Source organism: Hoplias malabaricus, chromosome 1, assembly GCF_029633855.1.
Source record: "Hoplias malabaricus isolate fHopMal1 chromosome 1, fHopMal1.hap1, whole genome shotgun sequence".
In the NCBI taxonomy this organism is placed as follows: Eukaryota; Metazoa; Chordata; class Actinopteri; order Characiformes; family Erythrinidae; genus Hoplias; species Hoplias malabaricus.
This window is the reverse complement of record NC_089800.1, coordinates 19,001,891-19,015,108: the sequence shown is the minus strand read 5'-3', so window position 1 is coordinate 19,015,108 and position 13,218 is coordinate 19,001,891. Positions and strand designations below refer to the sequence as shown.

Here is a 13,218-nt window from a genome sequence, read left to right as displayed (position 1 = left end):
TTGGTAGGTCTTCAGGAGTTGGACAGAAGGCCTAATATTCAGTGGAGTTATACAATCAGTTTTCACACTGGTGTAAGATGATTAACCAAGATCACAAATAGCCCACTCCAGCACACCCCAAATTAAAGCTTTATATATCACTCCAGCTTTCAGTCCCGCTGGCATTGCTGGTCTATGTCGATCATATAAGCTGTGCGTACACAAGTGAAAACACTATGTGCATATCAAAGTAGCTACACTCAATAAAGTCTTTAGCGTCTGTTAATGCAGAAAAATGTAACCATGTCCCTATATAATATCCTTATTTTGAAAATAAAGTTGAAGAAATGCATAACACGTTCAATATACATCTGATGCAAATTGGCTACAGTCCACTTCAGCTGAGGGCAAAAAACCCCTCTTTAATATGAGTTCCTCTTTACTGCAGGGCTTTACAGCTCTTTAACTGCAAGCTTGTTTACCCTGTTAGAAGTCCACCGCTCAAGCATAAAGAGAGCAAACTGGGCCTGAACGCTGTGGGAACACAGACCCACTTCATGAGCGTCATGGGAGGCTGCAGAGGCTGTGATAATGCTAATTCCTGGGCTTTGAACAAAGCTTTCGGCTAAGCGACTGGGACAGACAATAATGTGTGTACTTAAGTAGTTTAGTGTCATTTTGCCAATTAGGAACACACATAAATCATACAAAAACATCAAAACACTTGTTTTGGAATGAGAGGGAGTGTGTTCATGTCCACATTCATTTTGTGATTGCTTGTGTGTGTGTGTTAAGGAGCGGGAGATAGAGTTGCGACGGCAAGCTCTGGAGGAAGAGCGAAAGAGGAGAGAAGATCTGGAAAAAAGGCTTCAGGAAGAAACAAGCAGACGACAAAAACTCATCGAGAGGGAAGTGAAACTACGGGAGAAGCAGAGGGCCCAGGTGAGACAGGGGAGCAGTGAAGAGAGGCAAAAATAGCCTGAATATAACCTTCCATTTACTGTTAGCTAAAAAAGCTAACTGTTGGCCTTAAAACTAAAGAAGCAAAGTTAAGACACCAATGCCATTTCTGAGAAAAACAAATTTGGTTCATTATTAAATCCATTTGGTTCCTTAAGAACATCACAAGCATTCCCATTTGACATTTGACCCTTGCCTGCTCAGTCCCGGCCGCTGACCCGCTACCTGCCCGTGAGGAAGGATGACTTTGACCTGCGGGGACACATTGAGTCGGCCGGACACAGCATTGAGACGTGCTACCACGTGTCGATCACAGAGAAAACCTGTCGTGGCTTCCTCATCAAGATGGGAGGCAAGATCAAGACCTGGAAGAAGCGCTGGTTTGTCTTCGACCGGAACCGCAGGACACTGTCCTACTATGCAGGTTAGCTGTATGAGCATGACATATTATTATTTATGAGAACTCCTGACTGTACAAAATAGATTTCAACTCATTTACTGCCTTTCCTGTGCTTTCAGATAAGCATGAAGCCAAGCTGAAAGGAGTCATTTACTTCCAAGCCATAGAAGAGGTGTATTATGATCATTTAAAGAATGCACACAAGGTGAGCGATGTAATGTTTTGGGTTTTTGTTTTGTTGTTATTGGTTTATTGAATTTATTGATTATGAATTATCATTATGGGCCCCATCTTCATGAACAGTGGGCATTCTAAAGCATTGCAGGGTTGTTAAAAAAAAAAGCAGAACAGGGTTGTTAGAAAAAAAAGCAGAACAGAGTTGTTAAACATTGATCTAGTTCCTATATTTTAAATCGCTATCAGACTTTCAAGTGAATAAAATTGTGCAATTAATTAAACACTAGCATATATTATAAATTATAATTTATATTTGAATTCACTACTAACAATTAATACTTGTGAAAAACACTGTATCCTTAACCTGAAGTGCTTAAGGGCTTAGAAGTCCTTTTTCCACTTTAATGCTGCCCTCTTGTGGCCTGAATGTATCCTTCGTCTTTCCGCAGAGTCCCAACCCATCCCTAACCTTCAGTGTAAAGACTCACGATCGAGTGTATTATATGGTGGCTCCTTCTCCAGAGGCCATGCGAATCTGGATGGACGTCATCGTCACAGGAGCGGAGGGATACACACAGTTCATGATTTAGGAGAGTGCTGTTCAGAATGTGCCTTAAGGATTGGACATTTTCCACTCTCTTTCGCGGACTATCAGTGTTAAAGTGCCAGGAGTCTGGCATAAGATAGCTAGGTGCTGTGCACCTCCTCCAGCTTCTGGGATGTTTTACCCAGGGCAGGTCACCAGATCTATTGGCAGAGCCCTGTGTAGATATGAAAATGCTGCCAATGTCATGGTCATTATACGCCATTTTGATTAGCAAGTGCGCTAGTCGGCTGGCTTGCAAGGTCAAGGTCTCAATAATGGACTACATATGTATCTTAGCTTTGCATTTATATGAACTTCAATATACTCAGTGGTTATTTTCTACCATGCCTAGAAATGCAGATGAAGCTGATTCTGCCTATGCCTTACTTGTTACATATTTTAGTTACACTCTTTGAAATAAAGGTGCCATATCTGAGGTCAGAAGTCCAAGAAATGGCCTAATTGGCCTTGCTTTCACTGAGTGGGTAGATTAGCCCACCTTGTCTCATTAAGCTATGAGAACTATGTTCTCTGGTTCTCTGGCATGTTGGAGCTCCATCTAGTACCTTAGGATTAAGTACATGCAGAACTGGGTAGTGGATGAGGGGAGAACAAATAGACATCCACACAGACAATAAACTGAGGCAAGGACCAAACCCAGGTCCACATGGCCCCCGGAGCTGTGTGACACCTACCTCTCACGCCACTGTGGCCACCTTGGTCTCCCCAATTGTGTATCAATTTAATAATTTTCTAGTGTACTATTTGGTACTTTTATTTTTTAGAATGTACTCATTACCCATGACTGCAACAGCTGCAAAAGGCCAAAGTGAGTGAGAGAGTGTCTGTGTGTGTGTGTGTGTGTCTGTGTGTGTCAGAGAGAAACGGTAGTGAAAAATGCTTCCTGTCATTAACAACCCCACTAACAGCACATGTACTGATCAAAAACATCAGGGTGCAGTGAATTCCCATTCGTTTTAATCATGTTTGGTGGGACGCCACGTTTAATTGTGAAGTAGAAATGGAAGGGCTGTGTGTTAAGTGACCACCCCTTACGTGTTTGGATGTACTCACCTTGTGTATTGGTTCTATTGGTCCTCAGGGATGCAGAGATCTATGGTAATATTAAGGGTAGTTATGTTTTTTTCCTACCAAAGACAAGTGGACTCATATAATCCACAATGCTAAAACTATGTAGAGAGACTGTACAGTAATGTGCATGAGTGTTTGCGTGTGTGTGTTTGTGTGTATCTATATAGATATGAGATTTAGTTTTGTGTGATGGCTGGATATGTCTTTGTAATACTCACAATAACCAAAGGTGCTGTATGGTGTATGCTTACATATCATGTATATTTCTAATGTTATTTTTATATGGCCAAAGGCTTTTCTAGTAGAACAATAATTAGCTAGTAGTTTTATTTAGTATGCTGGGTTATATTTTTATCCTTATTAGCTGTTTTATTATATATATATATGTAATTTGTGAAGGTAAAACACTAGTTAATATCACAGTTTCTCAGTGTGTTTTGAATTGTTTGCCATATTTGAGGATTAAAAATATTGACTGAAGTTTTTAAGGTCTGTTTTTAGGCCACGGTGTATGTCATCAACTGAAAAAAAAATGTGTTTAGTCACAGTTCTGCTTTCATTTCCCTGTGGTCTGATGGAAACTCAAGTCCTTTTTCATCATGAGCACATATTCGTTATTCTTTTGCCCTTGTACTTAATACGGATTAGTTCCATGTGGCGCCACTACACACTTTCCACCAGTAGGGGGAGCAACAGTCTTAAGATGGCGTATATTAATGCGCTTTGGTCTGCTGCATATTTCACAAAGCTGATTTAACTTATAGGAATGAATGTCCTATATTTGAGGCATACTGTTGTTTACCTGCATGCATCTATATGTTTTGCATACAGAAAAATAAAGGCAGAACACAGCATTTTATCTTTGTAAAAATGAGATGCCGTTTTTTTCTGTGGGGTTCATTTCGCTGCTAATTTCCTGTGGCTATCTTTACATTTAACGAGGTCGCGTTCTACATTTTCTCACACCAGTGATGTTTTGCCCTGAAGTGTACTTATATCATTTGGGTCACGATTAATTTTCACGTGACTGTTTTCTTAGTCGGTGTCTAAGTATCTGAGTGTCTACATCATCAGCTCTGAGACCACAAAAGCCCTTTAGCTGCTGTTTAAAAAGGTCAGCTGTAGAATGAATTCACGCAAACCTTAGCAAGTAAATATGATTCTGACACTTGAACATATCTGTATGGATATTGTGATATTGTACAGCAACCAGTATATCCTATGTTTATCCAAAGTATGTCTCCTGTACGTACAGTAGAAGAAACAGAGTTCACCTGGTTGAACACACTTAGTGATGCAAGTAAATATCACACCTGCACGAAAAATGCCTACAGTATGTTTCAGAACAGCCTCAGACAATAGCAGCAGGTTTCTGACATCAGACAAAACAGCTCCAGGACTCTCTCAATAATGTCTCTGTTCTTACACAATAAGTATAAGGTAAATAACTGCTAAACCACAGCACTGATTGCCTGAAGGATATTTACAATTACAGTCTAGTTCATACTTGATTAATTACATGTTCACGGCCAAATTAAAGATGCTATCAAGATCTAGATCGTATGAACAAGAAGTGCCCTGTGAAGGACTGGCGTCCCCTCCAGGGTGTATTCCCGCCTTGCGCCCGATGATTCCAGGTAGGCTCTGGACCCCCCGCGACCCTAAATTGGATAAGCGGTTACAGATAATGGATGGATGGATGGATGAACAAGAAGTTTTGAAACAACATTAAAATACTAAATCAAACTCCTAACTCAGGGCGGCACGGTGGTGCAGCAGGTAGTGTCGCAGTCACACAGCTCCAGGGACCTGGAGGTTGTGAGTTTGATTCCCGCTCCGGGTGACTGTGAGGAGTTGGTGTGTTCTCCCTGTGTCCGCGTGGGTTTCCTCCAAGTGCTCTGGTTTCCTCCCACGGTCCAAAAACACAAGTTGGTAGGTGGATTGGTGACTCAAAAGTGTCCGTAGGTGTGAGTGTGTGAGTGAATGTGTGTGTGTCTGTGTGTGTTGCCCTGTGAAGGACTGGCGCCACCTCCAGGGTGTATTCCCCGCCTTGCGCCCAATGATTCCAGGTAGACTCTGGACCCACCGCGACCCTTAACTGGATAAGCGGTTACAGATAATGAACGAATGAACTCCTAACTCTTAAGCTAAAGCAAAAGTTCAATAATGTGTCCCACTTAGGGAATGTAAACAAACAAAACATAAAATAATATTAAATATGTATAAAACACAGCAGGTAGTGTCGCGGTCAACCAGCTTCTAAGTCCTGGGTGACTGTTTGTGAGGAGATGTGTGTTCTCCCCGTGTCCGCGTGGGTTTCCTTTGGGTGCTCCGGTTTCCTCCCACAGTCCAAAAACACACATTGGTAAGTGGATTGGACTCAAAAATGTCCATAGTTGTGAATGTGAGTGTGTGTCGCCCTGCAAAGCACTGGCACCCCCTCCAGGTGTGTTCCCGCCTTGCATCCAGATCCACCACGTCCCTGAACTAGATAAGCAGTTACAGACAATGAGTGAATTAATGTATACAACATAAAACAAGTATATACATATTGACTATGGGTCTACTCAGATGTAGTGCATGTTCTTAGCCTGGACTTTCATATGTACTACATAGCAAGTGGAGACAGCCTGTTTATAAACATGTACATCCACCAGAAGTAAAAGGCTGCCTTTGGCATCTCTGCAAATGACCATGTCAGTAAAGCTTAGTCCTAAACCTGCTCTAATACTGGGTAATGCTGCATCTGTGGCTCAGAGCTGGGGAAGATGATGCCTGTGTATGTATATGTGAGTGTGTGTGTGTGTGTGTGTGTGTGTGTGTGTCAGGTTAATGTGTGTGTATCCTGTCATGTCCTGGAGAAAGCCAGGCCTTGATGTTATCGCTAAAATCAAATGAAGGCTCTTGGTGATAACAAGGTGCAAAGTGGATTTCTCCAAGCGATCAGAAGATTACTGCATGCAGTGGATGTTCCGCCAACTCAGATTACTGTTAAAATTTCCTGTGCTTTTCAGCACAATCCCAGTTTGGCCATGCATGGGCTTTAGCCTCCTGTGGTCCAGAAACACTCATCCAATAACAGATACTCACACATTCATTAGAGTTGGGGCACCTCACGCAAAATAAACCCTGGGAAAATGGGATACAAATACACCATAACCATGTGATTCATGAATGCCAGTCAGCTTAGTGATTTAACGTTTCATTTATGTGGATATTATTTACATTCGGTTGTTGGTTTTGCTGTGAGAACGGTAGTCCTCCAGAATCATCTGCATTGCCTTCAATAGGTTTCGTGTCAGTTTCTAGTAGAGAAGCTTATACCTTTGTTTGTGGTAACTGACTATAACAAGAAGCAGATGACGATCAGGTTAAAAAACTACTTAAGCATGCCTTTAAACCCTCTGGCTGCTGATCATTTTTATGGCAGTAGTTTAACATTCTGGAAAACTCTGCATTTGTTGTTGATCCTAAAACATATGCAGTTTTTATAAAAGATGTTAGCGGCCTTTAGGTTTTTAGAAATAGGTCTAATTTTGGGAATTCAGGTAATGAAAAATGTGCCATTTTTTAAAATACAAACACGCCAGATCAGGTATTCATTACTATCAGGACACTGCACATGTGTATAGCATAGCTTCAGCACAGCCAGACCTCCTCTGATTGGCTCGTGACTGGCCCAGTTTTAATATGCACTGTGGACATACAGCCTCGAGTTGTTTTACATTATTCATCATGTAAATTTACGTCTCTGTGTTCATATATAAACCCACACACTGTAAATCTGTGATTTGGAGTCTTGTGGTCACAGTCCTCACTTGTGTTGTAAAGTGAGATTTTGGCCAAAAAATAACAATTTAACAGTAATTTGTTGACTTGAACAGCAAAGACCTGGTTGAATATTGGTTTATATAAAAATGGTGCTGTTGTGCCATTTTATCCCAGTGATACCTTCTTTGCACAGAGTTGTAGATTGTTTTCATTGGTCGCTAGCAGCTGAACACAGGGCCGCAAAATTTAACATCAACAGTGTCCTGATGAAGTAAAATATGGTAAAATGTACATTAAGAGGAACACATCTCACACATGTGGCTTTCTGATTCTTATTGTTATCTGTTCTGATATTAATTCTGTAAAGTTTCTTTGTGACATAGGCATTCCTCATGCATGTCTTAATACTGGAGCAATGTATTAATTAATGTAGTAATTAAGGTACAAATAAAATCATGTGAGTTATTGTGGTAAACACTGACTGACCAGTAGAAATGAAATAATGCATTAATTAATTCCATTTCATGTACCTATGTTCTAATTGTAAATTGTTAGCAAAATTACCTACAGGGAAATATGTTTTGAAAATCCCATTTCCAGGAATTATATTGCATATTGTAATAATGCAATAAAAAGAAGAATCTGTGAAGTTGCATTGTTGTGTCACACCTTGGCCCTGTCCTGTTTGTTGTTCCCACCATGTGCTTAATTAACACATGGCTGTGTTTGTTTTTGTTTCTGTCTCCACCTTAGTCCTGCCCTAGCTCCTCCCCCTCGTTTTCTATTCCAGGTGTCCCTTGTCAGTGTCGTCTGTTTAGGCTCCTTTGTGTTACTTCCTGTTTGTTGGACATTTGAGTTGATTCCATTTGGTTTGTGTTCTCCTTGTTCCGCTTTCGTTTGTCTTGTCTGTTCTATGATTTCCTTCTCTTCCATTTGTCTGTCATTACCAGTTTATTCTGTTTAACCCTGAGTTCATGTTTAGTCCGTTTAGCTCCTTTGTCAATCAATCAAATTTTATTTATATAGCGCTTTTCACGCTTTTAGCGTTTTCAGCGCTTTTTTCAGAACAGAAGTACACGTGTGTCTACACCTTTGTCCAGGTCTCAGTTTAGCTCCCTGTGTATTGTCTCTTTGTCCATATCTGTTTTGTTATCTCTTGTTGTTCAAATAAAGTTTGTGTTATAGCGTTTGCGTCCACCTCCATCAGTCTGCCCCCAGTCCTTAAATTGTGGCACATGCAAAATGAGGCCCAGCATTGTCTTGCTTAAAATAACATCCTGTGAATTTAACTGTACTTCCTCCTTGAGTGATAGTTTAAAATTGTGATCCTTAATGCAACTGTGTGAATGTAGTTTTATTTAACACAGGAACATAATGGCTACGGATGCAAAGCTGTCTGAGGGCTCAAAGGTACATTTAACAGTATCAGTCTACACCAACTAGCAGTCCTCAGTACAATAGACGGTGAAAGTCCCAAACTCTTTGCAATCTTTTTCAGTGCCCTGAGATCATTTATGAACACAAGCCTGAAAACCCAGCTCTGTCAATTTCTCTGTGTTTTTCTCATATTACAAAGAGGTGTTTGACAAATGCATTCAGCAGCACATCAAACAAACACTGGTCCCCATTATCCCTTGTGTTCCCCTCCTTCAAACTATTCATTTTCTCCATCATTTTTCTGTCTTTTATCTGCTGATCTGGCACTTTCATTTTTGCCTCCTTCTTTTGTGTGTTTTTCCCTCCCCTCAGTTTAACGGGCTCTCTTTCAAGATCCTTCAGCAAGGCTTTTTCAAACATACACACAAACACACATACACACACTCACACACAAATGTGCGTGCACATGTGTACCCGTACATACAGCAGCAGAGCGTGATAAAGTCACTGTTTCAGCTGCATGAGTAAATGCCACACTAAGGGGTCAGACACTGGCCTTTCATTGTAAAAAAAAAAAAAGAAAAGAGGGGTCTGGCAGGTGAACAAGCGTCCATCCAACACACACACAGAGGCACACGTAAACACACATGAAAGGGTGTGTATGTCAGTGTGTACCCTCAGGGAATACACATATGGGCAGCTTGTAATTTGTTTTAAGGTCAATCCCAGGAGACAATCAGCCCGCCACATCTCCAAGTGAAATTAAATCACAACGATATCTCATACACCATTCAGACTGAAGATTGTATTTAGAACAAAGGATGGGCTACATTCTACAATGTGTGCTGTGGATTTAAAAAATTCATGCAAATCAAGGAGAGTTTGGACAAAACACTGTTCTTCAAACTCACTCCCACCTGCTACTTTATAGAAAAACATGATCTCATATTTCTTATTTGTGTTATATTAGTATTTGTTTGTGTTTACTGTGATTATATATAACTTTATACAAGCCCCACACTCACTGAGAAGGCATTAGTTTAAATATATATCATTATCTTAGGGGCCTAAGACTTCTGCACAGTACTGTATATGAAATACTGCCTACATCAAAGCTGTGTTCGGTTGGCAGATATGATTTTGCGTCCGTCTCTGAGGCCTGGGGGTTTGTGGGATTTTGGTGGGGGGTGGGCTCAGTGTGCGTGGATGAACACTAACTGCTCTGCGAGGCAAAAGACCCCCTTAGTCATATCCCTGCCCCCACTAACCCCCCACTAAACACACAGAGAGAGAGAGAGAGAGAGAGAGAGAGAGAGAGAGATGGTTTCATAGACATCCATTTTTGTAGTGGAGACTTACCCAAACCCTTACTATAACTACTACGAGGCTATCTCTAACTCTAACCCTAACACTTCACCCTAAAATTGAATGATTTGTGGTGGAGACATGATTTTGTCCTCTTACAAAAGACAATTCCATATAATGTGTGTGAACACAGACCTTGGTCCCCACAATATGATATATATATATATATATACCACACACACACACACACACACACACACACACACATCCCTCACCCCTCACCCACAGCATGAATATTTCATCAGGGTTGTTTTAGTTAATGGCGTATTATGGGACATTACACATTAGGGGGTTAGTGTTATAGGTTAGGGGCTGTCATAGTAACTGGGGGATGATTTAGCATTTAGAGGCCTCCGCCCTCCTCCGGACAGTGAGGGATTGCTCTGTGTCCTTGTCTCTTTGTCACTCACACTCAGCCTTTGTGTGTTTCGTGAAGAGGTCTAAGAAAGGTCCGGTTTATTTTACTGACCTTGCCCCAGCGTACTTCCATCTTGGGTCAGTTGTTCTGTTTGTGAGAAGACACTGACAGTAAAACATTTGTGTGTGTGTGTGTATGTATTCAGTGTATAAACCATTTTAGTGCATTCAGTACATATCTTAATTGTTCCTGTCGAAAAAGGCAACTTGACAGAAGAAATCAAACCTGTTTTTCTCTTTGTGTAAATCCTCACGTTGCTCTATCGTGTAGGATTACCGCTACTGTGTATGCCATGCCCAAGTTAGTGTAGCCAGGTCAGTGATAAGTCCTCTTACTGCCTCATTCTGCCAGAACACACACCCACACACACCAGCTGTGGAATCACTGTCTCTTATGTAACTGCTGTTTGGTTTCACCATGTGAGACTACTGTAGGAGAATGTGGCTGCACTTTGTGAAACAAAGAGGAATCTCCATTCACTGCTATTCGGATTGCTCTAAAAATATTGGGCCCATTCAGATGAACAGGGAGGCCTCCCACCCCTCATCTATGAACAGGATCATGTGTCCTGTCTCATGTTCTTACATGTATTACACCTGAAACCAATAACAAACCTGCGGGTCTCTGCTACTGCTCTCATTACAGCTCTTTTTGCCTGAGTCCAGAGTGTCTCACTGACATGCACAAGTGTTTTAACCCTTGCAGCCCACTTCACTCAGCTGATGCAAACTTACTGCAAGCTCCTAGGAGTCCTCATACACCACATGGCCAAATATGTGTGAACCACTCTTTCTAATGTATGAATTTGGCTGTTTTAAGACCAAGAGCCACACATTCGACAGCTTGTATAATCGCTGTAGAAAAGCAAGGTGTGTACAATAGGATCCTGTGGAGCAGCTGCACATGATCCTGAAGACACCATGCCCAAAGTTAAATATGGACTTGAGGGGTATAAGTTGTCACTCTCCCTCTAAATCTATGTCTCATCTTTCTCTCCCAGTCCAGGTCAGAGTTGGAAGATGGAATGAATGTTTAAGCTGACATGACAGTTCAGCGTGATCCTGAATATTGATCTGATTGATTTTTTTTTAATATCTCTCTGGAGCTTAACCTCCTCACTGTGAGCCAGACCCCAGGCCTCTATCCTCCACCAAGTCTCTATCCCACCCCCAACCCTACCCTCTCTCTCTCTCTCTTTGGGTAAGAACCTCATTCCACAGAGCGTTGGGACACACAAACAGACTTAGAGGTACATTGGCTACGCAAACAAATATTTATTACTATATATTTTGTTGAAATAAGTTATTACATCCTCTACAGAACACACTTCTACACTGTTTATATTCAGGAAAAAATGCATTAAAAATGTGACATATCTGTCTGGAAAATGTACAAAAAACGAACACACACAAACACACACACACACACATTTCTCAGACCCTTATGGAATTGCACAGTATCCTTACACAGTTTGCACTGTTTTCTGCCTTGTTCCCACCACTCAGAGTGAATGATTAATGCACTCACCAAAAAGATGGCGAAGGATGTGGATCTATTATTGATGAAGAAGGAACAAACACTTTACAATATCGTGAGAGGAGACAGACCTACTTTTATATAGTGATGTCATCCTCTGGGAACTCTTATCATGGCCTGCTGTGTAACTGGGGGAAAGGCCAGCTTAGGCCACTACAGGCCTGTCCAGTGACTGTGTGATATTCACAGGACGAAAGCTTAGGAACCTTTCCCTTTTCACACCATGTGCAATCTTGTGTGGGAACACCATGTGTGTCTTAATCTCAGGAGACTGTAGGAGCAAATGACACAAACGTATGAAGTCTTTTTGTGTGTGTGTGTGTGTGTGTGTTGTATGTGCACAAACTCACACTCTGCACCACACTCACTCCAATCAGCTCCCTCATTTTCTGTGGGCTTGCTTCACTCCCCCTACCCAGTCCCACCTCTACCTCTCATTGGATGACCTACTGAGGTTGCCATGGAGATTCCTGTAGTGGGACAAGCCTGTAAAAGAAGGGGTGCAGGTTGTGAATGGTCCCCATCCTGCTGTTTCATGTACACACACTCACACAAACACACACCCACACCCATAAAAACTTGTTTTTATATAATATCAGGACATGGGGGTCTTAAATGCAACATGTCCCATCTGTGTCATGACCGTCTAATATAAGATATGTATATAATTGTATTAATAAACAGCCATTTTAAAAGGCAAGGCCGTTTATCTGGTCCATGTACAGATTCCCATTTGGTTCCATCTGAATCCTATGTAAACACATGTATTCGTACAGAGTGGGAGTTTTCAGCAGCTCATGTGTAACTTTAAACTGCTGCGCTGTGTGTCCTGACCTTTGCCCTGTCCTGGATAATGCAGCTGAATCTTCGTGGTGAGAAATCTCTAGGTGAAACAGTGGAAACAGAGGTGAAACAGAGAGAAAGAGAGCTGCAGATTCCTCTGTGTCAGCCTTTCTAGAGTTTGAAAGTACTTTTCACCCCAGTACTCCAGGCTGAGTGAGAATTAGAGCCTGGAGCAATGTGCAAACGTTCAGGAAGTTTTTAGGCAGCGAGTTCGTGTCTCCCCTGGAGATGAAGGAATGAAGGGATGAACTTGAAACAGAACAGAGAGTGTGATTGAGATCTACAGTGGAATTTAAAGACACACTCCACTGTCTCTGGACTTGGTATATTCCTGCAGAATACATTTGATTCCCATAGATGATCGTTTATATTTATTGCCCTGTCCATATTAAACTAACAGAAAACACACAGAGCTGTATTACACTTATAAAACATGTCATTGTGCAGCTGCTGAAAATAATTGGCTTCAATTATGGAGTTCACATGGAGTTTATTTCTTTAAATGCAGTCCTTCTAATCGGTAGTTTGTCTCCTTTGTTACAATAACAGCTTACACTCTTATGTAATGCTTCTACATTAGATACTGAAAAGTATTACTGTGAGAGTTTGATTGCATTCAATATTGATGAGGTCAGATACGGACATTGGATGATTAGTATGTGGTACCAACAACATGTTCCACTGCCCCACAAACCAGTGCTTTGGGTTAGCTTT

The 13,218-nt window shown here is 41.3% G+C and overlaps 1 protein-coding gene across 4 annotated transcripts in view; it reads left to right on the top strand.

Moving 5' to 3' along the window:
- phldb2b (pleckstrin homology-like domain, family B, member 2b) overlaps positions 1-7,756 on the top strand; it is a 51,595-nt gene extending 43,839 nt beyond the window's left edge. For all 4 annotated transcript variants that reach the window (XM_066665092.1, XM_066665176.1, XM_066665006.1 and 1 more), the window contains 4 exons: positions 775-921; positions 1,144-1,363; positions 1,459-1,544; positions 1,966-7,756. In XM_066665092.1, coding sequence (XP_066521189.1) covers positions 775-921; positions 1,144-1,363; positions 1,459-1,544; positions 1,966-2,106 — 594 coding nt within the window. In that variant the 3' untranslated portion in view covers positions 2,107-7,756. The remainder of the gene's footprint in view (positions 1-774; positions 922-1,143; positions 1,364-1,458; positions 1,545-1,965) is intronic.
- Positions 7,757-13,218: the final 5,462 nt, after the last annotated feature.